The sequence below is a fragment of the Phaenicophaeus curvirostris genome, chromosome 1 (assembly GCF_032191515.1).
Source record: "Phaenicophaeus curvirostris isolate KB17595 chromosome 1, BPBGC_Pcur_1.0, whole genome shotgun sequence".
Classification (NCBI taxonomy): Eukaryota; Metazoa; Chordata; class Aves; order Cuculiformes; family Cuculidae; genus Phaenicophaeus; species Phaenicophaeus curvirostris.
The window spans coordinates 66,893,884-66,921,881 of record NC_091392.1 but is presented as its reverse complement, the minus strand read 5'-3'; the positions used below and the strand labels follow the sequence as shown (position 1 = coordinate 66,921,881).

At 49.1% G+C, this 27,998-nt stretch overlaps 2 protein-coding genes across 13 annotated transcripts in view; both read left to right on the top strand.

Annotated features, from left to right (window-relative positions):
- The window catches only part of MICAL3 (microtubule associated monooxygenase, calponin and LIM domain containing 3), a 571,168-nt gene that overhangs the window by 179,876 nt on the left and 363,294 nt on the right, over positions 1 to 27,998 (top strand). The window lies entirely within an intron of this gene.
- On the top strand, positions 48 to 26,744 carry BID (BH3 interacting domain death agonist). 6 transcript variants are annotated; one of them, XM_069861150.1, is made up of 7 exons: positions 48 to 83; positions 18,021 to 18,131; positions 19,643 to 19,711; positions 21,683 to 21,878; positions 23,195 to 23,340; positions 24,685 to 24,888; positions 26,209 to 26,744. In XM_069861150.1, exons 3-7 carry the CDS (start codon positions 19,703 to 19,705, stop codon positions 26,224 to 26,226), a joined length of 573 nt encoding a protein of 190 aa, XP_069717251.1. In that variant the 5' UTR covers positions 48 to 83; positions 18,021 to 18,131; positions 19,643 to 19,702; the 3' UTR covers positions 26,227 to 26,744. The 6 variants fall into 6 exon arrangements, with proteins under 6 accessions (XP_069717251.1, XP_069717234.1, XP_069717225.1 ...); XM_069861133.1 differs by having other exon boundaries at positions 58 to 83; positions 18,018 to 18,131; XM_069861142.1 differs by lacking the exon at positions 48 to 83 and adding an exon at positions 9,778 to 9,794 and having other exon boundaries at positions 18,018 to 18,131.

Sequence of the window (27,998 nt, the reverse complement as noted above, 5' to 3'; positions counted from 1 at the left end):
GGGAAGGAGGGGGAGGGGCGGGGCCGCGCCGCCCTCAAATAGCGCGCGCGAGGGAGCGGCGCGCGGCAGCCGGGACCGGCCCGGTGAGTGGCGGGAGCCGCGCGGGGACCGGCCCCAGCGCATCGCCGGCTCCTCGCCTATCGCCCCGCCTTCCCCTTCTTCCCCCTGTGCTCTCCCCCTTGTCTCCCCTCCCCCCCTCTCCTCCCTCCCCCTCTCCTCCCTCCCCCTCCCCCCTTTGCCTCTCTCCTTTCCCCCCTCCCTCCCCATTGCCTCCCTCCCATCCCCCCTCTCACCCCCCTGCCTCCCTCCCTTCCCCCATCCCCCTTGCCTCCCTCCCTTTCCCTCTCCAAATTGCCTCCCTCCCCTCCCCATCGCCTCCCTCCTTTTCCCCTCTCCCCCTTGCCTCCCTCCCTTCCCCCCCCTTGCCTCCCTCCCCTTCCCTCTCCCCTTGCCTCCCTCCCTTCCCCCCCTCTGTCTTGCCTCCCTCCCTTTCCCTCTCCAAATTGTCTCCCTCCCTTCCCCCTCTCCCCCCCTTGCCTCCCTCCCTTTGCCTCCCTCCCTTCTCCCTCTCTCCCCCTTCCCCCTCCCTTTCCCTCTCCCCCTTGCCTCTCTCCCTTCCCTCCTCTCCAAATTGCCTCTCTCCCTTCCCTCCTCTCCCCCTTGCCTCCCTCCCTTTCCCTCTCCCCCTTGCCTCCCTCCCTTCCCCCTCTCCAAATTGCCTCCCTCCTTTACCCCATCCCCCTTGCCTCCCTCCCATCCCCCTCTCCAAATTGCCTCCCTCCCTTCCCCCCTCTCCCCCTTGCCTCCCTCCCCCTCTCCCCTTTGCCTCTCTCTTCCCCCCCTCCCCCCATTGCCTCCCTCCCATCCCCCTTGCCTCCCTCCCTTTCCCTCTCCAAATTGCCTCCCTCCCTTCCCCCCTCTCCAAATTGCCTCCCTCCCCCTTGCCTCCCTCCCTTCCCCCCTCTCCCCCGCTGCCCTCTCTCCCCTGCCATCCCCTTTCCTGCAGGGATGATGGGGATCCCGGCGGGTCGGGTTCCCGGGGTGGGGGCTGAGCCCCCGGTTGCTGTCGCAGCCCCTCGGTCCCCTTGGCTGGAGCGACTGGGGGTGCCCCCGAGGGGAGGGAGCGCTGCGCGGCATCTCTCGTGGGTGCTGGAAGCCCTTCAGCTTCCCCCCCGCAGGCCCCCCGGTTCCTTTCTGCCTCGCCAGATCCATCCGACCTCGCTCCTCAGCGTTTCATGGGCTGGTTTGGGTTGGAAGGGACCTCGGAGCCCATCCAGTTCCGCCCCCCTGCACCGTGGGCACCAACCCCCCATCTCTCTCTGTCTTTTAGTGGAATCGCAGAATGGTTTGGGTTGGAAGGGACTTTAAAGATCATCCAGTTCCAGCCCCCCTGCCATGGGCAGAGACACCTCCCGCTGGATCAGGCTGCTCCGAGTCTCATCCAGCCTGGCGCTGAACACCTCCAGGGAGGAGGCAGCCACAGCTTCCCTGGGCAGCCTGGCCCGCTCTTCCATCCCCGCCGCCCTTGCCTGTGTTGTTACTCAGCCCCTGCTCTGCTATTCGCTCTGGGCCACCTTCTGCTTTCCCCGCCGTAATCGAGTAGCCCTCTGCCCCCTTATCTCTGTGTCTGGGGCAGACCGACCTCCCTTCCGCTCAGGCGGGATCTCGTAAACAGCGAAAAGCTCTTTCTTGCTTCCTTCTGATTTTTAAATTCGGCGTCTTGCCCTGAGTCTGTGGTGAGTTTTTTTCAGAGAGGGATGTTTGATGGGCAGGGGAGAGTAGGGAGTTAACGCGGTAGCAGCAGCTCCCGAGGGACCATGCTTTCCTCAGCTTTCCAGCGGCAGAGTGATGTGGGAGTGGCAGCCAAGAGAAAAGGGAAGAAAGGATTTCCAATAACGGTGCCGTAACTCGCGGGAAGCCTCGGTGGCCGGTACGGATCGGTCAGTCCCGGCTGAGCTTTCTGCGGGCTTGCAGGTGCCTCTGGCTGCCTGGGCAGGTCCTGAGCGCCCTGGCTGCCTCTTTGTTTGCTGTGAGCAGCCCCGCGTTCCTGCGACCCAAGGACAGCGCTCGATTCGGAGTGACTGGAGGCTGGGGCGGGGAGCTGGAAGGTGGAAAGGAGCTGAGTGAGCAGGTCCTGTTCCGGAGAAAGGGGTTTCTCTAGTGAATGTGGTCAGATGATTGTCTCTGTACCTCAGAGGGACAGCGGCTTTGAGACTGGTGAGTGCGGTGGGCTTGTCCTTTTCTTATAGTACAACATTTTGTAGCTTTAACTAAACAATTAAGGTACGGGGCCTCAGTTATTTAAATCACCAAAGTATTAGTCCAGAAAATCCATGTGTATTTTGGGAGAAGTTGTCAGCAGTTCTTGTGATGTTTCTTGGGGTATCTGGGCTGAAATCTTATTGTAGGGTACTTGTTTTATCTTTCCGAAATGGTTAAAATGTTTGGTGGAGGAAGGAGCAAGGTGGTTCCCCAGCAGGAAACTATTTTAGGGTTTTTGTTTTGGTTTGGGTTTTTCGGTAAAGGACTTTTTGCAAAAGTCCGGTTGTGGGGAAGACTGACTGGTGTTCTGTTGTAACTTTTTGTCATTAGTCAGACTGAAACTCTGCTTTCACCTGCCTGTGGAATTATAACATCTTAAAGGTATTAATTAAAAGAAGGGGAGTTTTGTGCATTTTTTCCCCCTCTTCTTGGCAACTTCTTTAAATAACAACTTCAACGGTGTTTGGAGTCATCTTTAAGGTAAAGCTTTTGCAATGCCTATTCCTTGTGGTCTCTCTGTGCTGATGGTGTTCTACAAAAACACTGGAGAAATGCATTGTATACAAATTCTAGCACTTTATTTGCTCGAATCTCTACAACCTATCCCTTCCCATTTTCCTGTTTTCTCTTCTAGGTCTCTTGTCTGTCATTACAAGTCACCGATTGACAGGGTTTAGGGACAAGATGAGGCAAAAAACATCCGTTGTGTATGTGTAGAGTGTAGCATCTGATTGTGAGCCTTCTGGATAGGCTGCCCTGTACTAGGAAAGGCTGGTGTGAAAATCTCCCCTTCTTATTGGGTTGTTCCTTCTCATTTGTGTTTGGTAACAACTGCTGAATTCAGGAATTAAAAATAACACTTGGTTTTGGTTAGGTGGCATTGTGGGGTTCCTGCCCTCCCAGTTTCTTACTGCCAGATGAGGCCAGCTGGCACTGGTACAGCTGAGACCGGGAGTCCAGCTCTGTTTCTCGCTGTGCACTATTGATGGAACAGGGTGCTACACTCCAAGAGTGCTGCCCATGCAAACCTGGAATCTTTGCTCTTGGGAATTAGCTGTACGTGTACCCAGCACCAGGATGCCACACCTGTGGATAATGTGAGGGCCTTGTAAAGGTGCTCAGTGTGGCTTTTTATTTCCGTTAGCTGCTAAAGCAGTAAAAGCTATGATGCATAGCTAGGGAAGGCTGGGGTGTTTGTGTTTATTGAGACTCTCACCTGGGGTCAGTTATGCTACGTTGTTTCCATGCATTGTGTTTTTCCTGTGTAACAGGATGACAGGAGTCATATGCGCTTGGCAGCAGTCTGAGGAGCTGGCAGATCAAACAGATAATTTTTTTTCTGTAATAGAATGAAATTGTTTAGTCTGGAAGAAGACAGGCACATAAACCTAGTGACTGCCACCTTTGGAGACTGTCCTGGAGAGGCCTCTTGCTTAGAAGTTATCGCTTCCCTCGCGTCCTATCGGATGGGGGAGTAGGGATGTAATAACTAGGTTTATATGCTCAGTGCAGAGACTGCTGGCATAACTGTGTTGGAGCAGCCACAAAGTGTTGGCTGCTTGATAAAGCAGCTCCTGTGGCCTCTGAGTAGGAAATAACAAGCGGTAGGGGGTAGGGGAATCAGCCTTGTCTACAGTTTTCTCTGCTGAAGGGCATCGAGTGCAGATGAGCAGGTTTCATTTCCACCAGTTATAGCAGTTCCTCAGCTAGCAAAAGAGCAGAGTTTACCAGAAGATCCAGTATTTCTTTGCAAAGCACCTTCCTCTGCTTTTCTTAGCTTGTTGTCAGATTACAAAATTTTGTGGGCTGGAATTTTTAGACCTGTGTGCTGTGCAAAGCCAAGTACAGGCAAATATTTCTAATCAGGGAGTTGAATTCATGGCTTGGCCAAAGGTGCAAACTTCTTACTTGAAGCCTCATCTGCAGTAGTTTTGGATGGCTTGTCTTGGGGTTAGAGGGAGTTGCAAGGGGCTGGCTTCAGTTTTAATTAAACCTCATCAGTACTGATTACAGAATGTGTATAGTCGGTCCCTTCCCCAAAGATCTTACAAGTCTGGAGTTTTTGTTTGTTGTTTTTTTTTTTTATCCCAGAAGAGAAAGAGAGACAAAGGAGTAAAAAAAAAAAAAATTGAGTCATACAGAGTGTCCAAGCTCATTCCTTGGGTTTGAAAGCAATCTGTTAAGTTTATGATTGCCTTGATTTGTACCAGATGCCTGTCGTGCACCATATCCTGATATCTTGCTGTTAACTATACTGGGAAGCGATCAGGACTCCAGCTGCCACAGGTGTGCACCTGGAGGAGATGGCATGCATTGTTTCCTGCATGAATTTTGAAGTGATTGCTCAAGTGTAGAGCAGAGTTGTGTATTGATGTCTCTTGCACCCTTCTTTGGAACAGCTGCTCTTAGACTCCTTCAGTGCCATCCCCTTCAGCAGCCCTATGGCTTAGAGCACTGTTAGCACTGCCTTGGGCACTTAATGGCTGCTGTTCTTGATCCAGTCTGCTGGCTGCTCTGTCACTTTGTACAAGGTGACGGAGTGCTTCCTGGCCATGGTGGGCTCCATTGGGCTGTCCTTGCTGGTGAACATAAGGAGAACGCTGTCTGCCTCAGTACATTCTCAGAAGGCTGGTATTTCCTAAAAGAGAGGACAGCGTCATTATGACTTTTAAACTCCTTCTCCAGTATTTTGCTCACGGCTTTACTTTAAAATCTCAGAGCTTTTATTCAGCTTCACTGAAGGTACGAGTGGGGGAGTTGGACTGTGTGTGCAGTCATTGCACACGTGGATGTCAAATTGTTGTTTAAGTGTCTGTGAACCCGCTGTATTTTCTGATAAAACACTGCGACCTTTGGTCAGTTCTAGTATGCTCCTGCTGTGGTTTGTGGTGAATGCGCAATGCCCAGGTCTCTCTGATATTCTGGGCTATTTCTTTGGTCTCCCTTAAAGGAGGAAATAAGTTCACTGGTCAGTGTAACTCCTGGTAGGTTGGTGTAATTGTTGTTACACCCTTAGATGAACAGCCGTACAAACCAAATCCACTTAGATCAGCTGGCTGCAGTATCTTGGTTTTGTATTCACTTCTGGGGTTCATTGTCAATCTGTGTTTCCTTCTCAGCTTAAACTGAAAATGAAATGGTTTCTGTTATTTCACGCATGGTCACATGTTTTCTCTGTGTGTGGAAATCCACACTTTTCCACCATGCTTTTAGACCTGCTGCTAGAGAGCCTGGAGCAGTGCTGAGCGGAAGATTGATGCAGAGTTCTGAGGCATCTTGTGTAACTGCATCAATTTGACTGGGCAGTAGCAAATGTGTGCTCCTGGAGGCAACTGTTCTGCAATACTGCTGTCGAAATTTCCAAGTAGTTCCTGCTGTGTTTCTTTGAAAATGGATATTTCCTTAGCTGTGTATCATTGTGTTAAAAGTGTTTAGAAGAGATGGTGCTTTGTTTTATTCTCAAAATGTTTATGAGGCGCTGCTGTCAAAAGGCTTTCATCAGGGCTGTGAATGCTGTTTAGAGTTACCAGCTTTTTTGGCTGTCTGATTTGATGCACAGCTTCCTCTTTGAGGTTCTTGAGGATGTCTGGGCTCCTGTTTGAAGAGATCCTTCAAGATTATTTTGATTTTTCACTGGCTACAGCAGTTCAGTTAATTGTGGTGGGAGTAGGAAGTTGAAACAGAACATGGTGGGAGCAAATTCTCATATGGTTCAGTGTAAGCAAAGAACCAGTGTCAGGCTTTCTTTCTGTGACTTATCTCTTTGGCTGTCTGTACCGGTGCCTGGCTATTTCATAAAAGTAAGAAACATAAGAGCTGTATATGGCTGTGATGTTAAAGCCCATTAAAAATTCATTTTCATGTTTTGGAGAAGCTCTCAAATATCGAGACAGGGTTGGGTATGGTTTCAGAGCAGACAAGCATGTGGCTGTGAAGATTTGTCTTTGTACTCCTTTTTCCATAAATGCTTTAAATATTTCCTTTTTTTTATAGCGAATGTTCCAAGACTGATAAGGTGAACAAGGCTCCACTAAAATTGTTTTGGGAAGTATCAGCTGTAAAATTCCTCTTGAAAGTAAATTGTCTCTGAGCTGTTGCTTAGTAGCTTTGCAACATTGTGGCTGTTGCATCAGCACACTTGTATTAACTAAGCAGGGAGGCTTGATCAGATTCTCTTACTATGTATTGTTCCTGGAACAGGGATTCTCAGATGACCCACGCTGATCCAGTGTTTAAACTGTCACATTGTGAGCATCTTTATAGCTTCTGGGTTTTTTTTTCAGAAAGCTGTGTAGATATTCCAGGCACTTACAAGTCTGGAAGAGGAGTTCTTTAGTCATATGGCCTGAAGGTAACCAAAGGCAGAGGGTGCTACTATTTGTGTCCATACAGCTCTCTTTGATATTTCTTTTTGTTGTTATTTTTTATCAGTTTTCTATTTTGCTTACTTAACTTGCCAGTCAGGCAAAGGAGAGACAGACTGACTTTCCTCTTTACTGTTGGCATCTGCTGTGGAATGTGTCTAAGTTTCAATATGAAGTGGCATTCCTGATTTTCTCACTGATGGATGATCTGTGCTTTTGCTGGTACGTAATGGTAGTATTTCTGTTAAAATTAAAATAAGGAGGATATTCTCGTCCTCTAGGTGGCACGACAGTTGTTGTATCCAGTCCCACTTTGAGATCTTTCAGTTGGCAGTTCTTGTTGGAGCCTGTCCACGTGGCACCCGCATCGGTCAGAGGCACTGTCGCCAAGTGATAAGAGAGACTGTCCTCTCTGCTCCAGAGACTGAGCACTTTGTTGCTGCTCAGCTGTGAAAGCATGACAGAGTGCAAGTGTCCAGTGCTGGTGCCCCAGCAGGAGCATCTTCTAAATCTGGAAGCAAGTCTCGCAGTCCTTCGACTTGCTGCTGTCACTTGCACATCACCAGTGATGGCTGGAGTTTGTTTCAGTGCTCACCACTTACCAACGTTATTGAGGAGCTCCCTGCTCTCAGTCTGTTTGTTCTTCCTTTGCCATTTCAGAAGACTGGAGCTGTGATTCCTCAGCCTTTCCCATTTTCCAGTCTTTTCTAAGAGGGAAACTAACACCAGCTTGCAAATGCCCTGTGGCATCACTGCAGGGTTGTGTTGCAGCTGCTGTGCTGATATAGTGGGACTTGTGAGCATGAACTAGTGCCTTTTCATCTGGGCTTGCTCTACTTCCTCCTGCCAGGTCCTTAGGAAAGGAGGAATTATTTCTTCATGAGAAGGTGAAATACAGGGCCAGTTTACCTGTCTGGAGTTACTTTGCTCAATACCAGAGGGGAAAAACTAAGTCCTAGATCCAAAAACCCACCTGCACTGTGGCAGTCAAGATCCAAATCTCGCCTTTTCCTCTCAGGTGTGGCCGTGCCCTAAATATGGAGATGTGCAAATTCCATTTGGGTGTGGGTCTAGTTAGCTGAGTCCAAACCCAGCTCCAGGCTTTGGGGGAGTTTGAGCTGCAGGCTTTCTACTGACTCATTTGCAGCCCAGCTGCATCTGTAGGCTGAATTCTGAAGAATACTGAACAGTGCTGTCATGCACCAGCTTCCATGTCAGCTTCCATCGCTGACCTGATACAGAAACCACAGTAATCAAAAGTTCCTGCCTATGTTTTCTTTTTAAAGAGAAATAGTAACATGGCAGTGTTCCTTCTTATTCATTGATGTCCTGCATAGAGGCTGAGCAACAGAGCATTTTCAGCCAAAGGAAAATAAAGATTGATGAGAAAGTTTGGATGTTTTTCCTCTGAAGAAGTCAAAGCACTGCCCTGATAACTCAAAGATTGCTGCAATTAATGTCATCGTGGAAAATAACGTGACAGCAGCAGCCCTTGGGGAGCCAAAATAAATCTTCAATAAAAAAGCCAGTCAAAACCTTTTTAGAAATGTCTCCAATAAAGTTTCTCTAAAAAGGAAAATAAATCCTAGTCAAACAAACTGTGTGATGTATTTCTAAGTCAAAATACACAGCTGAGGGTACTTAGTGTCCAGGCTCTACTAAGGCAGCATAAAGAAACATAGGTAAAAATGTCACAGCTAGGGAGGCAGTTGGACCAGCACCCATTGGTGTTGGGTCTTTGTGTTCTATTTAGTTTCAGTGCCACTGAATACCGGAAGATAAATATGCACTGAAACTGTTGGAGGTATTCAGCCTGTTTCAATCTATTTTTGCATCTAAGGTATTGTGAGCAAACTGCTCTTATTTTTCCTTTCTGGTGTCATTGGTAGTGAAATTATTCACATCTTAAAGGAGGATGCAATCTGAAGCTGAAAGCTTCCTAAGAAGCTTTCCTAAGAGCTTAGCGCATAAATCAGAAGTCATAGAATCACCAGGTTGGAAAAGACCCACAGGATCATCGAGTCCAACCATTCCTATCAAACACTAAACCATGCCCCTCAGCACCTCGTCCACCTGTCCCTTAAACGCCTCTAGGGAAGGTGACTCAACCACCTCCCTGGGCAGCCTGTTCCAGTGCCCAATGACCTTTTCTGTGAAAAATTTTTTCCTGATGTCCAGCCTAAACCTCCCCCAGTGGAGCTTGAGGCCGTTCCCTCTTGTCCTGTTCCCCTGTCACGTGGGAGAAGAGGCCAGCACCCTCCTCTCCACAACTTCCTTTTAGGTAGTTATAGAGAGCAATGAGGTCTCCCCTCAGCCTCCTCTTCTCCGCGCTAAACAACCCCAGCTCTCTCAGCCGCTCCTCATCAGGCTTGTTCTCCATCCCCCTCACCAGCTTCGTCGTGGGGTCTGTCCTGCACTGGGCTATAGACCTGCAAGCGTCTCAAAGTATTCTGCCTGTGGCTTGTCTGTTTTGCCACTTTTGAGACAGTGTGTCCTGGATGAGTCAAAATTTTGGGGCCTTCTAAGCACCATTACAGGCTGGCATATACTTTGCAGGCTGAATAGTGATAGGGACAGGTTTTGTGGCTATGATAACATCCTATTTATTCATTTCAACACTGTTTTGCAGATCAACAAGAATTTTCCTTTTTGTGTAGGTTTTCTCTCCTTGCAAAGTCTGAAGTGCATGTGAAGCTGCTGTGGGAGTAGCCGGGCAGAGAAAGTAGTCCATAGCTAGAGAAATAAGAGGAAAAACTCTGGTATCTGCTGCTAGTTGGCCTGTTTAGTTCCTGGTGGGCTTATGGGCTGGAAATGGAGTGTGATGAGGATTCCTCTGGGGACTTCAGGCTGTGTGATTTGCTCACCCTGTCATGAGTTGAAGTGCTACAGATGGGAGACCAGTGCAGCTTAGAATATCCTCAAATACAGAATTTCATAAGCCTGTGTTGCTGTTTCTCTTCCTGACTTTCCTGTAATAGCTGGCTTTTTAAAGCAGTTGTGCCTGTGGCAAGTATTCAGGAAGACAGTGAAATCAAGTGGTTATGGCTTGATACGTGGTTTTAAAATATCAGGTCACATCATACAGTACCTCTGTTCCCCTATCTGTAAAATGATGCCTTCTGTAAAGGGCTCTGCAGCTCAGCAATGAAAAGTTTGCCTGCAATACAGGTAAGAGCCAACAGGTCCAGGAAGGGACAAATAGGCTCCATTTCTTGTCTTCCAGTAATGATGTCATCCTGACTGCTAAAAATAAAGTTCTTATCTTTCAGCTGCCAGGCAGAGAAAGCAGTGCACAGGTTGGAAGTTTTTTCCTTGTCAGTGACTGATGCTATATTGCAATTTCTGCTTTGAAGGCTTTAATTCAGTTCTAACTCAAATGTAAGATGCGAAGATAAGTATCTTGACAACTCGCACAATGGGTCCATTGACTGATAGTGTGTCTGTCCAGGTGTCTGTATGGGCAGCGTCTTGGAATCCAGACAAGTTGTTAAAGGAGTCAGTTCTACAGGCATGTGGCTTTGCTGCTGGAAGGAGTGTGTTTTCATAACCAGACAATGTCTGATAGAGCTGAAAATAGTAACTCACAGGCTGAGCTGTGAGGAGTGATGACGATTATAAGGGAAAGCGATGGCAAGTTGAGGCATTCTTTGTGGAGCGGATTATTTCCTGAGGTGTCTTGAAGACAGAAGAAAAATGAAGAAGGGACAAAAGCTGATTTATAGGGTGTCTTAGTGCTGTTGCTCTGAGGGTTCTGGAACCTATTCCTGTTGTGGCAGCCTCAAAAGCTGTTGAGACTTCCCCCTAACAGGTAACTATATGCTACTGGGTGGTTCTTGCTGCCATGCAGCTTGGAGATGAGAGGGAGAAACGAGAAGGGACACCAGACCTGAAAGGACCTGTGTCACTGGAGGAGAGCGGGATGTACCATCCCTTAGTATGTACTCAGCCCTGTCTGAAGGGTCCTGATGGCCTTGGAGTGGAGACTTGCTTTGTGGGAAGCATCCACAGAATTCTCTCTTGTGAAAACTGGCATGTGTGGGGTGGAAGTCTCTTGTCATGTGCTGACGAGCGGCTGGTGGATGTGCTCCTCTGACTGTAACCATGTTTATTTAATGTATGCCTCTGCGTGGTCCTGCATCCCAACACAATGTTTAGTTGGAATGAACGTGGCCCATGCTGACTCCTTACAGCTCATGTAAGGGTCCTAAACTTCTGTTTAAAATACCTTCTCCATTTTTTTTTACTAAGAAAGGTGGAAAGAACTGATCCAAAATAGTGGTTGCAGTCTTTTCTGTTGAATGTTTCGAGACATCTGGTGGTTTCTCAGAGGCAGCTGTTAACACATGAAGATCGCTTGCCTAATGAATGAATTGAAAGTGAAAAGGAATAGTGTATTAAAATTAATAGGTATTTCGATGTTTAAAAAAATCATAGTTCATAAAATTCATCCCAAGATTTTCCGCAGCCATGAAGGAGCCTTAGTAAATGATGTTGTTTGAGTAGGAATACAGGTATTACCTCCATCTTTTCCCATTCTTTGACTAAAGATTCTTTTCACCCAATCAGCAGGAAAGGTCTCAATCTGAATCTAACACTACCAGGATTCCAAAGTCGTAATGATTGAAAACTTCAGGTGGCATCAGCATGAATACATTTGACTGTTTCAGGTTTGCATTGTAGGGGTCCAATTTTGTTTTGACATTCCATTAAGGAATCTGACTTCTCAGGAAGAACTTTGTGACTATCCAAGCCCCTTAAATTGATTCAAAGTAATTATCTAAAACTTGAGGTTTCTGGAATTACTAGTTAAAGTAGGAGAAAAAATGGCCCTGAGTATTGTAGTAGTAGGAAGCCATTTCATTTCGGTGTGTGAGAGAAATCCTTTTTCCTGTTCTCAGGTGCATTTCTGACCACCCAAGAAGAACTTCATTACTGAAAGCTGGAACCCCTCAGGGATTTTCACTGCCTGGGTGGTGATTCTTTGATTCAGGGAATTTAGTTTGTGACATCATCTTGAAGCCTCCTTGTCTTAATTTTTTACCATATACATACTTTGGAGTGTGGTGGGTTTTTACATTGCTCCTTTTTTGTCTTAATCTCTGCTTGGGTGCAGAAGTGGAAAAACTTGCAATTTGCCACTATGATGGGTGACTTTTTTTTTTTAATATCTATTTCTGTGGATTTGCACTGTGGAGCGTCTGACTTTACATAGAGCTGAGATGATTCCCTGAGGGGAAGGGAGAAATGCCCACTTATTTATTGTAGATCTTTTGACCCTGCACACCTGTTACCATAGAATCATAGAATGGTTTGGGTTGGAAGAGACCTTAAAGATGATCTAGTTCCACGCCCGCCCTTGCCCCACCATTCTCATAGAATCATAGAATCACCAGGTTGGAAAAGACCACCAGATCATCAAGTCCAACCATTCCTATCAAACACTAAGCCATGCCCCTCGGCACCTCATCCACCCGTCCCTTAAACATCTCCAGGGAAGGTGACTCAACCACCTCCCTGGGCAGCCTGTTCCAGTGCCCAATGACCCTTTCCGTGAAAAATTTTTTCCTGATGTCCAGCCTAAATCTTCCCTGGTGAAGCTTGAGGCCATTTGCCCTTGTCCTGTCCCCTGTCACTTGGGAGAAGAGGCCAGCTCCCTCCTCTCCACAACCTCCTTTCAGGCAGTTGTAGAGAGCAATAAGGTCTCCCCTCAGCCTCCTCTTCTCCAGGCTAAACAACCCCAGCTCTCTCAGCTGCTCCTCATAAGACTTGTTCTCCAGCCCCTTCACCAGCTTTGTTGCTCTTCTCTGGACTCGTTCCAGAGCCTCAACATCCTTCTTGTGATGAGGGGCCCAGAACCGAACACAGGATTCGAGGAGCGGTCTCACCAGTGCCGAGTACAGAGGGAGAATAACCTCCCTGGACCTGCTGGTCACACCGTTTCTGATACAAGCCAAGATGCCATTGGCCTTCTTGGCCACCTGGGCACACTGCTGGCTCATGTTCAGTCGCTGTCAACCAACACCCCCAGGTCCCTCTCCTCCAGGCAGCTTTCTAGACAGACTTCTCCTAGTCTGTAGCACTGCACAGGGTTGTTGTGCCCCAAGTGCAGGACCCGGCATTTGGCCTTGTTAAACCTCATGCCATTGGACTCAGCCCAGCGGTCCAGCCTGTTCAGATCCCTTTGCAGAGCCTCCCTACCCTCCAGCAGATCCACACTTCCACCCAGCTTAGTATCGTCCGCAAACTTGCTAAGGGTGCACTGGATGCCTTCATCCAGGTCATTGATAAAGACATTGAGCAGGGCTGGACCCAGCACTGAGCCCTGGGGAACCCCACTTGTCACTGGCCTCCAGCTGGATTTCACACCATTTACCACCACTCTCTGGGCCCGGCCAGCCAACCAGTTTTCCACCCAGGAGAGTGTGCGCCTGTCCAGGCCAGAGGCTGACAGTTTCCAAAGCAGAATGCTGTGAGAAACTGTGTCAAAGGCTTTACTGAAGTCCAGGAAGATACATCCACAGCCTTTCCCTCATCCAGCAGCCGAGTTACTTTGTCATAGAAAGTGATCAGGTTAGTTTGGCAAGACCTGCCTTTTGTGAACCCGTGTTGACTGGGCCTGATCACCCGGTTCTCTTGCATGTGCTTCATGATAGCACTCAAGATCACCTGCTCCATGACTTTCCCTGGCACTGAGGTCAGACTGACAGGCCTGTAGTTCCCTGGATCCTCCCTGCGACCCTTCTTGTAAATGGGCGCAACATCAGCCAGCCTCCAGTCCAGCGGAACTTCCCCAGGCTTCCAGGACTGTTGGAAAGGGGTTTGGCCAGCACATCCGCCAGCTCCTTCAATACCCTTGGATGAATCCCATTCGGCCCCACAGACTTGTGGGTGTCTAGTCGGGCTAGCAAGGCTCTGACCACCTCCTCTTGGATCATGGGAGCCTCATTTTGCTCCTCTAGCTCCTGGGTTTGTACACAGAGGGAATAACTTTCTTTACAATTAAAGACTGAGGCAAAGAAGGTATTAAGTACCTCAGCCTTGTCCTCATCCCCTGTCACTGTTGTTCCTGCTGCATCCAATAGGGACTGTATATTCTCCCTAGTCCTCCTTTTATTCTTAATATATTTATAGAAAGATTTTTGATTTTCTTTCACAGACTTTGCCAATCTGATTTCTGGTTGGGCCTCAGCCCTCCTGATTTTTTCCCTGCACGATCTCACTTCCTTCCTGTAGTCCACCCAAGACACCTGTGCCTTCTTCCAAAGCTCATAGACATTTCTTTTTGATATCTCTCAAGATCCCCCTGCTCAACGAAGCTGGTTTTTCCCCTGCTGGCTCTTTTTCTGGAACATGGGGATGGCTTTCTCCTGAGCTGCTAGGATTTCCTTTTTGAAGAGCTCCCTTGCCCTTAAGTACTGTCTCCCATGGGACTTTGACAACCAGCCTTCTGAACAGTCCAAAGTTTGCCCTCTGGAAGTTTAATGTGACTATCCTGCTAACCCCCTTCTTCACCTCACCTAGAACTGAAAACCCTATCATCTCGTGATCACTTTGCCCCAGGCATCCTTGTACTGCCACATCCCCCACAAGGCCTTCTCTGTTCACAAACAGCAGGTCCAGGAGGGCACCTTCCCTTGTTGGTTTCCTCACCAGCTGTGCAAGGAAGTTGTCCTCCACGCACTCCAGGAACCTCCTGGACTGCTTCCTTTCTGTTGTGTTGTACTTCCAGCAGATATCAGGAAGATTGAAGTCTCCCATGAGAACGAGAGGCATCGATCTAGAGACTATCCCTAGCTGTTTATAGAAGAGCTCATCAGCTGCTTCTTTTTGGCTGGGTGGTCTGTAACAGACTCCCATCACAAAATCTGCCTTCTTGTGGGCTCCTCTGATTTTAACCCACAGGCACTCGATCTCCTCATCACCACAATCCAGCTCAACAGTATCTAGGTCCTCTCTTACATAGAGGGCTACCCCGCCTCCTCTCCTAGCCTTCCTGTACCGCCTGGAGAGTTTGTACCCCACCTTAGCTGTACTCCAGTTATATAAGTCACCCCACCATGTTTCCATGATGGCAATGACATCATAGCCTCCTTGCCCTACAACAACTTCCAACTCCTCCTGCTTATTACCCATGCTGCATGCATTGGTGTAAATGCACTTCAGCTGGGCTGGCGAACCTTCAGCCCTCATAGAGGGAATGGAGTTTATTCCCAGTTGCCTGGTCATTGGGGTAGCTAATGCCAGAGTGCCAGTTTCTTCCTTACCACCTCCAGGTGTATTCACCCCCACTTGCTCTGTGGTGATGTACTGTTGGTCCTCACCAGCACACCCTCTCTGAGTCACTGGTGTCCCACTTCCAGGCTCACTCCTGTCTAGCCTGGTCTCATCCCCCTCCCCCTTCACATCTAGTTTAAAGCTCGGTTAATGAGCTTTAGCCCCCCTAGGGCTTTAGGCAAGGGCTTTAGCCCCCCTAGGAGACACACGTGTCCCATCCCTAGTAAGAAAGCCTGGGGGTGCGTGGGCCACCCAGTGATCAAAGAAACCAAAGCCCCTCTCCTCACACCAGGCTGGGAGCCAGGCATTAATCAATTGCTTATTTTTGACTTCTTGCTCCTCATTATTACTTAGCATTGGAATGGATCTAAATACTACTTGAGCCTCAGAGCTCTCCATTGTTCTCCCTAGAGCCTCGAAATCTCTTAATGGCTTTGGGCTTTCTGTTCTGTCATCACTGCCAATTTGAAATACTATTAGAGGATAATAATCTGTCTCTTGGACCAGGGAAGGAAGTTTTCTAGTTACCTCCTTCACTGATGCCCCCAGTAAGCAGCAGACCTCCCTGCGGAGTGGGTCCCGTCTGCAGATGGGTCCCTCCGTTCCTGTTGGAAGGGAATCCTCCAGGGCAATCACTCTCCTCTTCTTATTAATGGAGGATGTTGTTATGTTTTTCTGAAGATGGTGCAGCCTAGGGAAAGATTCCAGGCTGTGGGAGCCATCATCTTCACCCTTGGGAGTGGAATCCACCTGCAGTGCTTCGTATTTGTTCTTCAGGAGGATCTGGGATTTTGTTGCCTGAGTAGGGGGAACCTGTTTCCTTCGCTGGGCAGGAACTTGCTGCCATTCCCCATCTTTTGTTTCCCCAACCTTGCAGTTTGAGTTAGTGAGAGGACACTACTCCACTGGTCTATCTCCCTCTCTCCAGGGCTTCTCCCACCTTCTCTCCCCTAATCCAGGCCTTTTCCCACCTTCTCCTGGCCTTCTCTCCCCTAATCCTGGCCTTTTCCCATCCTTCTCCAAGCGTTCTCCAAGCATTCTCCAGGCCTTCTCTCACTTTCTCTCCCCTAATCCAGGCCTTCTCCTGCCCTACTCTTGCCTTCTTCTGGCCTTCTCTCCCCTAATCCAGGCCATTTCCCACTTTCTCCTGCCTTCTCCTGGCCTTCTCTCCCCTAATCCAGGCCTTTTCCCGCCTTCTCTGAGCATTCTCTATGCCTTCTCTTGCCTTCTTCCACCTTCGCTCCTCTAATCCAGGTCTTTTCTCGCCTTCTCCTGGCCTTTTCTCCCGTAATCCAGGGCTTCTCTCGGCCTTCTCCTGCCTTCTCTCTCCTTCTTCTGGCCTTCTCTCCCCTAATCCAGGGCTTTTCCCACCTTCTCCTTCCCTGTCCCTCCTTCTCCTGCCCTTCTGTTGCCTTCTCCTGCCCTTCTCTTGCTGTCTCCTGGCCTTCTCTCCACTAATCCAGGCCTTTTCCCACTTTCTCCAAGCATTCTCCAGGCCTTCTCTTGCCTTCTCTTGTCTTCTCTCGTCTTCTCTCCTCTAATCTAGGCCTTTTCCTGCCTTCTTCCGCCCTTCTTCCTGCCTTCTCTCCCCTGATCCAGGCCTTTTCAGGCCTTCTCCAGGCCTTTTCCCGCCTTCTCCCGTTCTTCTCTCTCATAATCCCAGCCTTCTCCTGGCCTTTTCCAGGCCTTCTCCCACCTTTCTCTTGTCTTCTCATGGCCTTCTCTCCCCTAATTCAGGCCCTTTCCTGCCTTCTCCAGGCCTTCTCCTGGCATTCTCCCGCCTTCTCCGTCCTTCTCCTGCCCTTCTCCCAGCCTTCTCTCCCCTAATCCAGGCCTTCTCCTGCCTTCTATCACTTTCTTCAGGTCTCCTCCTGCCTTCTCCTGCCTTCTTTCACCTTCTCTTACCTTCTCCAACCCCTCTGTCACCCCCTCTTGCCCCTTAGCAGGTCAGGGACTTCTCAGCTCCTTTCTGTCTCTGCATTTGAGGCTCTTGTCAAGGTGTTTTACCTGATCAGGGCACCCAGGGAGGACCTTTCTGCCATAACCAGTGAATAGTCTTCTCCCTCTTCTGGAAAAGTAGAAGTGCTTTCAGAACAGAGTGTTTTGGTCTCTGGAGATAGCCATGTACCTTTCCCGTTTGTTTCCAGGAATTCTCACGAGGAGCATGCATGGACAGACAAGTGCAGGCTTCTCTCACACCTTTTAGTCAGCAGAGTGAACCAGTGTGGATGAAGTGCTTGCAGAACCTTGTGCCAAGCTGTTGTACCTTGTCTCTCTGGGCCTTGCTGTGCAGGCATGGCCAGAACAGATCCGGATCTTTTTGTTTGACTTGTATTTTCTGATTTGAGAATGGAGCAAAGTGCCCCTTTTCCTTCCTGTGGTCTCTTTCAGTGGTCTATGCTTCTGCTTTTACAGCAGGGAGTGGGAAGAGGCAATAGTGTGTTTCTTTTCGGCTCCCTCTTTCATGAGCGTTTAGAGTGAACCAAATGAGTTTCCTGGCAATGTGAAATCGCATGACAAAAAAATGTAGGGAATCTGGGTTTTAAAGCTACGTTCTGAGCTTGGCTTGGAAAGATGTGGCAAGTGTCAACCCCCCTTAGGAAGCGTCTTGGCTTCTATTTCTGTTCCATTTTCTTGCTCTAAGGAAGGCTATGTTGCCCCTTCTGCAGTCTGATGTTTTATGTATTTATCGCCACCTGCCTGACCGTGCTCAACTCCCCTTCCAGCGGTTTACTGGAATTCTCAGCAATGAGAAAAAAATCGGTCATCTGAGCACAGTTTAGCTAGGGTTGGGTCTCGGCCATGATGGATCAGGAAGCAGCGTTTAACTCCGCAGGTGTTAGCATCAGAGTATATGCACTGTTTACAAGTTGTAACGCAAACCCTTTGGGTTTGGGCTGAATTACTTTGAATTTAAAATAATATATAAAACCAAAATGTGCCAGTTGAGGTTTTGCCTCGCCTCCAGGAATGTTGTTCATTCCTGGACGATTCCTGCAGAGTTTGCACAAAGCCTTGGTCCTGCCACAGAATTAGTGCTAAATACCTGCTTTCTTCTTAGTGTCAAGGATTCTGTGTCAAGTCTCCAACCTGAATTAATATCTGTCTCTCCTCCAGCAGAGTCAACCTCTTGAGAAGAGTCACCCTGACCTATTTCAGAGCCCTGTCAGGTCCCAGAGAAGAAGACAGAGGACTGCGCTCTCCCCAGCCAGCACACTCATTAGGGAAAAGGTGAGTAGCAGCTATAGGGATTCAAATGGAACAGAGAAGAATGTGAAGCAGCAAGGGCTAAGCCTGTGTTTTAGGAAGCTATTAATTAGTCTGATCTAACAGAGTCTGAGCTCATGGTTAAGAGGCTGTCTGTGGGCTGTTGTATGTTTTAGACATATTTGAGATTGTATTTTGGTCTTGGAGTCTTCAAAGAGCCTTGGAAAAGTTGGGAGAGTCAGGGTCTTGAAATTATTACTGTGGTTTCCTTCAGAGTTTGAATGTACTTCTGCTTTCTCTTCCCCTTTTCTACCAGCACACTTAATTATTGAACATACACAGTTGTGAGGAGTTGTTACTGTGAATTAGGGTCATTCATCACTAGCCCGGGTCTTTGGTGAGCAGGCCATCTGTGCTTCTTCGTGCTTTGCCTGGTTGGGAGGTGGTGCCTGCTTTCAGCCAGGCCCTGCTCATCAAGAGTTGAAGCCAGCTTGCACCAAAGACTTCCATGTGCAGTTGTGAGACTGTTGCATCTGAGGCAGTAAATGCAGGGTTCAAAAGCAGGATTCCTATCCTCCCTGCCTTGGCATTTGCAAGGTAGTCTCGTGTTGTCAGTATTTGCTGTGATGATCTTGCACATTCCTTGCTCTGGAACTTCCTGTACCAGGTGGGACGTCTTTGGCTGTGGGTCTGACCCACCCTGAGGAGAGAGCACTGCTCGTACCAGCTCCCCTTTCTTAGTGGGTGAGGGAGGCCACCTTCTTCACTGCACTCTCTGCCCTCCCTGCACGTCTCCTCCTTTAGGCTCTGCCCGGCCACAGGAAAGGCCAAGGGTTGTCAGCCCTGAGCATGCACCTTAGGGGCAGCGGAGCTTGTGACCTGGGTCCTGTTTTCCCCTTTCTTCCTGGAGGCTTAGTAGAGTTGTGCTCCTGTAGCTAGAAACCTTTTAGGCTTGGTCCAACCTTCTCTGCCCCTACCTCTCTGTGGGGGGAGCACTGAAAGAAACCTGAGCTTACTCGTGTGTCTCTGCGTTGGGGTGTGAGCGGGAGGCACCCGCACCCTTGAAGTCCTGCAGATGTATTGCAGCGTCGGCTGGCTGTGTCACTTCAGAATATGCTGCTGTGCACAAAGACCTGAGCAGCTCACCTGCTCTCAGTAAGTACTCCTCTGTGATAAGAGTGCTTCCTACTCCAGCTCCTGGCACTGCAAAGGGTTGTCCTTCCCTTCCCCAGTACCACCTTGTGGCTTTATAGCTCTGTTTATAAGTCATGTTGCTCCACTGCCCTCTACGTGTCTGTGGCAGGAAGGAGTTTCATGCCTCTTATTCCTATGAATAGGGCCCTTCTTCCTGGGACAGTTGTTTTCTCAGCCTTTTTTTATGGCTGCCAGCGTGTGATGGGCAGCACTCTCCAGAGGTACTGATACGCATCGCTAGAAACATCAAAATGTGACCAGACACATGAGCATTGCTGCAGAATGTGGATTTATGGGATTTTTTTTCTTTCATTGTTTTTTTTTTTCTCATCCTTTTGCAGGGCAAGGACTTCTGGTCTGAAGCAGAGGGTGACAAGAACTGCTCTATCTCCGAATCCATCATGGAGCAGGTTAGTTTCAAACGTGACTGGGGTCAGTGGTTCACAGTGACCATGGGTTCTCTTGAGCACTTGTTCTGAGATACCTCAAAGGGCCTGAGTCTCAAAAATGCTGGCTCGTGTCCTTCTCATCTTCCCCAGAGTTCCTGCAGGGGACCCAACGCTGTCATGAATACAAATAAAAAGTGGATGGCACAACTTAGTTTGCAAGCTGCTTCCTTGTTACTTTGCAGTTTTGCAATGCCGCTTTACACTGCAGGCTAGTGATGTAGCTATTTAAAAGTCTACAAGGTTTATTGATTAAGCTACAGACTACTAAAACTAATGAAGTAAGTCAATACACAGTACTGTGATCAATTTATTGCATTGTTTTGTGCAATATTAAACACAATTATGAAAGTACTGTTTATCACACTTAAATCTTATTAGCTACATTGAACTGGTATTGGAATGTCTATCGTCCTCCTTGTCTAGTACAGTTCTAACCCTATTTGCTCTGTCCTCCCACAAGCCTTTAAACATTAACCTGATCACTGGTCCAGTGGGTTGTTGAAGGGGATTGCCTCTGGTGTCCTAGTGAACTTGGGTCACTAGGTGAGCTTCACTGCTGTCTGTAAACATCCATGTTTGGATTATGGAAGATGTGCCTGCTGTTGATTTCTGCCTGATCATATGCCTTATTTTCCATCTGTTTCTATTTCTGGACTCTCCTTGTTGTTGCCTTTTTCTTTGTCCCTTTCTCTGTTCAGTCTCCTCAAGTAAACAACCCATCCTTAATTACTTTTTATGTGTTTGTCCCAGTTTCTCTAGGCAGTATGGGTCCTATATGATATCACTGATACGGTTATGTAAATACAGGTGGCCTTGCAAGGTTCCACTTCCCAAAATGTACCTGATACTCCTTTTCAATTATCCAGTTCATCCTCGTTGCATATTGATTACTGTATGCAATTGGCAAGACAAACAAACCATTCTACATTTATCTTTGATTCCTCTCCCTAGTTTAAATGAAGCCTGAGCATTTTCTTATCTTATAGGCCGGCATTCTGCATACCGGAACAAGGATTTTGCTGTCTCTATTTATGTGCTTACACAACATTCAGTGCTCTTTGCTGCTTAACTAGATTATTGGACAGTCTCCTAGTGTTTTGCAGAGGCCTTTAGTTGGTTATGAGGCCCCATGTTTCATTGGGATCCCTTGCTCACGTCCACCTGCCTGTCTCATGGGCTGCCTCAGCCCAATTACTTCAGGCACTCTCTGCTGTCTTGCTTGAAAGTGGCAGCGTGTGTGGCTGTGGTGGCAGCACGTGCCTGTTTACGGGGGTGAACGTGCCAGCGTAGATGATATCAGGCACCAAATATCTGCCACTTCACTGTCACTACTCTTTTGAGCAGCTGTTTTGACTCTGCAGGGAGCTGAGCAGGTTTATTATGAAACTGGTCCTAGATCCCATTGAACAGATAAAAGGAATGTGAACCTTGGGATTTTTTTGCAGGCTTATGCTTTCTGTTATCTCTGTTTCCACCTTGTTATTGCTGTGCTGTGATTACATTTAAATAGGGAGCTGCTGGCTTCATTATGCACAGGAAGCAGAATGCCCAGTTCCCAGATACAGGGGTAAAAACCTTCCAAACACGGATGTCTGAAGTGGGTGGTTTGTGCTGAGTACACACCTGTTTCCAAAGAGAAGCCCTGCTCAGGGTTTCTGTCTCTGCCACTGTTGGAAATGCGGAGGAGGTGAGCTGACTTTTCCACCGCTGGTTTGTAAGCTCAGAGCTGTCCGTAATCACTCACCATCAGACAGTTCTGTGTGGATGTGCACCAGGAGTTAGTACACATTTGCTGAAGTCTTGTGGACTCCTTGGCTAACACTACTGAGGATGCCCAAAGGAGGTTCAGGGCTGGAAAACAGCGTATGTGTAGAGATTTTGAGTGGGACTTCTCCTTGGCATGGGCTTAACAGTGATTTTCTTATGTTTAAGATCGATGGATCTCTCCAGATGGAGTGTGTGCTGCTGTACAGCTTCCTGGAGGTGTCCCCTGACTGCAGGTTCAAAGAGCAACTGCATTCTCTGCAAAGCCAGGGAATTATGCCTTGCCTGAGAGGTAGCTATGATGCTGAGCTGGAACTTCAGACCGATGGCAATCGGAGTGGCCACTTGCAGAATGGTGAGCTAGGTGAGTGCTCTTTTCTCCATCCAACGTGCCTTTCTGAAGATACTGTTCTTTCCCTTTTTCCCACCTTTGCTGCTGGTCTGTTTCAGAGGAATGTTTTCTCTGTTGAAAAACTTCACAGTGTAGCTTTTGGTGCTGGTGTTGGTTGGGGTTTTAACACTTGGGATAAGGCTTGGGATAAGTGCTTAGCACTTGATATCCCCAAGGATTTCTAGAGCACAGATCACTCTGGGGTTTTGTCTGCAGCACATCAGACAAGGGCCACAAAGCTGGTACTAATGATTTCTGTCCTCAAGGAGTGTGATATGAAACAGTTATGTTAGGCCTCACATGGCTCCTCAGGAACTATTAGTACTTGGGCTGGGATTTTAGAAACAGCTCTTGTCCTGGTACTGAGTGAATCCCTCCCTGCTCTACCAGTGTGATGGAAACTTTTTCTTAAATAGTTTCTGGTGTTCTGTTCCTGCTTCGCTAGCCACCTGCCAGGGTGGCTGCTGCCCCTTGTGCAGGATGGGTCAGCCGCACGTTGACCTCAGCCAAAGCAGGATTAGGAGGAACCGCTACAGTAGAACAGCCTCCCCTCCTACAAACCTGCACAGGTCTCATGCCCCAGGTGACAATGGGAAGCTCTGCCAAGAGGAGACAGGACAAGGGCGAGTGTTTTTAAACAAAAGGAGGATAGATTCAAAGTAGATACAAGAAAGAAATTTTTTTTTTTTTTTTTGTTATGAGGGTCACGAAACACTGGAGCAGGCTGCCCACAGAGGTGGTGGATGCCCCATCCCTGAAAACATTCAAGATCAGGTTGGATGGGGCTCTGAGCAGTTCGATTGAGTCAAAGGTGCACCCACACACTGCTGGGAGACCTTTGGAGGTCCCTTCCAACCCAAACTATTCTATGATTCTCTGAGATCTTTTATTTTAGATGATGCTTAAGAGACAAGTCCTGACAGTGGCCACTTGAAAAACAGCTCATGCACAGTCTCTCACTCCCCTCTCCAGGCAGAGTGTTGGCTGTAGCTGTCCTGTACAAACTTTGGTTGGAGATATTCTGACCTCCCTCATAGTGTTTTTTGGGCAAGGTGAGGCTGCACTTTACCTGAACTACAGATGAAAAAGTCCTTTTTGCACACGGTCTCCGGTAAATGAGTCGTGCACGCGAGGGAGTTGTAGTGCATATAGAGGTCGTGAGTGCACGATCGGGGGTGAGGTGGCAAGGTTTTTCATGGAGATGGGCAAAATGCTATGGGTCAGCTTAACTGCATGGAGCCTGGTCCAATTACAGCCTGCGAACTAAACCTCGCTGTGTGTGTTGGCAGGGTATGGCCCCGAGGTAGATGAAGAAGTTGTCCGGATCATTGCTGCTCAGCTCGCTGAGATTGGAGACCAATTTGATAAAGAAATCAAAGCAAGAGTAGTAAATGATCTGGTGCAGCACTTTCTGAATGAGAATCTGTCCCGAGAGGTGAGTGAAAAGCAACCCGACTAGCAGTTCCCCTTTTAAATGTTGTGCATCCTTCTTGCTGCGGCTTTGAAGCAGCAAGCTTGCGACATCTGTATCTTTGCTAGTTTGCTGCTTTAATTACTACAATCTTTAAATTCAGCCCACACACTCACCTTTGAGAATTTGTGAGAGGTGATGCTCTAGCCTGTGGCAACTGTTGCCCTGCAAATTGGGTTCCTTGGGTTCATCTCCTTTCTGCAGATGGTGAAATTGACGTAGTTGTGGAGCAGGACTGACTTTCAGAGGCATTTTTGGACTTCGGTGCCGAGTCCTGTATAAGCTCGTCCTGTGGGCAAAACCTGAGCAGTGTTAGTGCCAGAAGCTTGACTTGTCCTCGTCACTGAGCACTGAAGGTGCAGCCAGTGCCACTTTCCTAGGGCCGTAACTGTTTAGCTCACAGGTTGGATTGGATCCACATCTGGATCAAGAGCCTTGGTTTGCTTCCATAGAGCCCTGTTGCCTATGCTCTACAAGCTAATGTTGTCTTTGAATTTAGCGTCCACCTCCTTGCTGAAAAGGCAAGATTGAATGACTTCAAACCACCTTTTTTGTGGTGTGCGTGTTTTTTTTCCCAGGGTTTATCACCTGCACAGACAGATTCCAGCAAAGTCTGACCTTATCCCACTCCTGCTGTCTTGCTCTCCACCCAGTCAAGCGTCAAGCCTTCAAATTTATTGCTTAGCCTTCCAGCCTTTTGGTAAGGCTGAGACAAACCTAACTTTGGACCAACCGGCCCTTGCTTTGTCACACTAGTAGTGTAGATTAGCGTGTGCACTGTCCTTGGGAAACTGATCTTCCACTGATCTTGGGAGCAAGGCCGTGTTTGTTCCATCCTTGGACACCTTCTCTGGCTCCTGCCAGCATGAAGGCTTTTCTATAAAACCTTCTTTGCTATCTTCCCAGCTCCCACCTAAGCTTGTAGCATTATCTTCACTGTGTTTATTAAGGTGGGCTGCCCTTTCCTGGGAGCCCTGAGATCCCAGTGCCATTTCAGGACTTGGCAGGCTCTGTGCAAACCCTGAGGAGGAGACTGTTGCACCCCAAGTGGATAAGGTGCTGTCTAAATGTCCTAGTGATGTGCACGTTGTCCCCTGTTCTTTGTCTCGGGAAGCAGCTGAGCTCTCAACAGTCATCCCCGTTGCCGTCCTGGGTGTGGAACAGGCAGGCTGCTGCGCCTGGGAAGATGAGGAGCAGTATCCTGTGAGGTGTTAAAACAAGCCCGTCGGTTCCCAACAGGCCTTCCCACAGTCGGCAGCTTTCTCCCATGGCTTGTTGCGCTGAGATCCCTCTCTTCCTTCCATACAGGAGATAACCCGGCGCATGTCAGAGGCGGTGGAAGGGCTTGCACGGGCCATCCCCTCAGACATGGAACAGGAGAAGGCCATGTTGGTGCTAGCCATGGTCTTAACTAAAAAAATTGCGAATACGATGCCATCCCTTCTCCAGCATGTCTTCAGCACCACTGTGAACTACATCAGCCAGCATCTCCACAACTACATTGTCAGAATGGTGAGTGCCGCCTTGCGGCTCGCTGTGAGTCTCCACCAGCCTCTTAGCTGGACTTGGTTATTCCCAGGCGAGTGGCCTAGCTCCGAGCTGCCTGGGGTTTGCTGGTTTCCCTGTTTTGTTCTGGAGGTTTGGCCAGAAGGGAACGCGTGTCCCTGCAGAGCTCTGAAGGCTCTGCTGGGGGAGAGAGGCTTGAGGGGGCTACGTCGCAGGTTGTTGGCCCCACGCTCCCAGCGGCCACTGAACAGTGTTTATTCTGTCAGGCAGAGAGAGAGATGTGAGGGCTCCTCTCCTCCCTGCGGTCTGTTCAGGGAGCTGTGCCGATAAGACTCAGGTTAATTATATCCTCGGGGAAGGAAAGCCTGACCTGAACTCTGACGGCTGCATTTCCCAAATGGTCTTGGGCCCGAGGGCTCTGTTTGTCATCTTGGGCTCCCCAGAGCTTGGCAGAAATGGAAGGGGAAAGGAATTCCCCCTGAAACAGCAGCAGCAACAAACAACAAGAAATGATCAAATGGAATATGGCAGCTCCATTGTTCTGCTGGAGCTGCGGCAGAGGTGGGGAGAGGAAACAACCAGGTCAACCCAGGGTAGAGGCTGGGCATCTGCCCCATTGTCAGCACCTGCCCTGTCACAGGAGGGGAGAGGAAGCAATGCCCTCCGTGTGCACACACAGACACCAAGAGGAGGCCGTTCTTAGGTATGAGACTTAAGAGTGGTCGGAGGGGCTGTGATTCTGCCATCCTGTGGGACTGGTGACGTGGCTGCGGTGCCGCAGCCTCCTGCCGAGGGGCCCAGCTCGCCCTGCGTCCCGAGCCTGGGCAGCTGCCAGCTCTCTGCAGGCAGCAGGGCGCCCTGTGGCTGTGCGGTGTCGCTCTGCACTGCCCTTCCGTGCAGCCAGCTTAGCTCAAAGCCAACGAGTTATCCCAGCAACAAGTCCCTAGCCTCACAGCACGGCCCTCCCGCTGCCTTGCTGCTCCCTGGAGCGCTGCCGCCGCTGCCAGGGGCACAGCGGAGGGAGGGCAGGCGCAGGGTGCTGGGCTGGCCTGGGGGTCTGTCCCCACACCCGGAGCAGCGGCGGTGAGGTCGGAACAGAGCCGGGCACCAGGGGCTGTTCCACGCTGTTCCCCGGACCTGCGGGTGCCGGCTCTCTGCGCCACTGGTGCAGAACAGAGGGGCGGCGTCTGGGGGCAGCAGGTGGCAGAGCTGCAGCGCGGCTGGCAGTGCCGACTCTGCTCAGAGGTGGTGGCTGCTGCCCCTGGGCGGGGTGGCACTGGGAGGACTCTGCTGCTGCTAACGTGGGCTCCGTTTCTCCCCCTCCAGCTGCCCTCCAATGAGTGAGCTCTCCAGCCCTTCGTGTGCAGAATGCAGCTTCCTGAAGACTTTCTACTTCTGATGTATGCAAATAAGTTTTTCTGCTCTTAATTTCTGAGGTACAGGTGTGACAGGGAGGGCAGAGCTTCGTAGGTAGACAGGCTTTTGTAGACTAGCACAGCAATGATGGCAGCGTGCGCTGTGTGCATGAGAAATTGTAAAGGGAGGGGTAGGGGTAGGTGCAGCAGAGCTTTACAAGATCTCGCTATAGAGAAAAGAAGGTATCAGCCTTGGATCAGGAGGAATACCCAGCATCTCTTATGTGTGTGTATTGTTACCACATCTCAGGTTCAACAAACTTGGACTCAGGTTGTTTGATACGTACCTGTACTCACACACGGGGCAGCAAAAACTTCACCTGGGATCCTGCTGCCTCAGGTTTTCAATGCATGTAAATATTTTGTGGTTGTTTTTTTTTTTAACTTAAATAAAATTGTCAGTTCTCGTGGCACTACAGCTCTTGAGGATGTAACTCTCCACCTGGATCTCTTTTGGTGCTGTCAGTTTTTTGTGCAAGTTCTTGTGGCATTCCTCCAATTCCCTACTGTTCGTGATGCAGCTGCCGCTACAGCGACGCTTTGGTAAAACCTGTGCCTGCACCAGAACAGGGAGGGGGAAAGAAGCACAGGAGCAGGCTACGCGCTGTATTTGAAAACTGTACCATTTATTAAAGTGCAACCTGGGGTCATGGTCTTACAGCAGTGTCCCATCAGCAGAGGGAAAAGTCGTACACACCCCGTCACTCCAACTGAATACAGAACAATGAAGCTGGAAGGGACTTTCTTGTAAAGGTGGAAACACTTTGATTAATCAAATGGCACAAGAAGCTTTAGACAGTTTTCCCCAAGAGGGCCGCACTTGCATATTAAAAGGAACAACATGACCAGTTCCTTGGATAATGGGTGACTTGAGAACTAGTCTGGGTCTCTTACCCCAGGCAGGCCTCTTGAGAACAGAATCCAAAATCCCTGCGAGGCTGTCACTATCTGCTTACACCCAGCAGAAGATATCCCCTAGCGCGTGCTTAGAGTCAGCCCCATTAGCCTTTGCTGCTTCACAAACCAAGGGGCGTTCTTTTGGGCTGAGTGAGCTTTAGCTTTATGCCTGAATAAAAGCTTACAATGCAGGTTAAAAATGGGGAGAGACCCGCTGAAGGTACAGCAGTAAGATGCATCCTCTGCCGCTGGTTCTGTCCACATCCCAACAGCGTGCCTGCCTTCCTTCCCCTGCAGATACCGCAGGGAGATCAAAAGCAGCTTCCACTGGAAGCTCACTATAGCTCCCCCACTTCTACAGCGTAACCATAGACCTCTAGCTCGGAGGAAGCAAGTCAGCCTACCTAAGAGACCAAGCAAGGGTCAGCTCTAAGTAGGAAAGAAAAGCGATAAAGTTATTTAACTTAAGGAGGTGGATCTGAGCACTGCTGCGTGCGGCTCCCCTGGCTGTGCTGGCGATGCCACCACCGACCCCTTCTGAGCTGGTGCGTTCTCGTTCCCTGGCCAAGCATGCCGGGCGGAAGAGTTCACGGCAGCTGCCGTAACCCAAGTGCTGTTGCCTTAGTGCTCGCCTGCAGCCCCTGCTCTGGCTGGGCCTGAGCGTGAGCTGCCAGAGTCGAGCAGTGGGGGTGCAGATCTTACAGAAATACCGCCCCCCCCCCCCCCCCCCCCCCCGTTTTTATGGCATAGAAAGCTTGTACTTTGAAGCACAGACACAAGCGTTAGGCCAGAGCAGTAATGTTC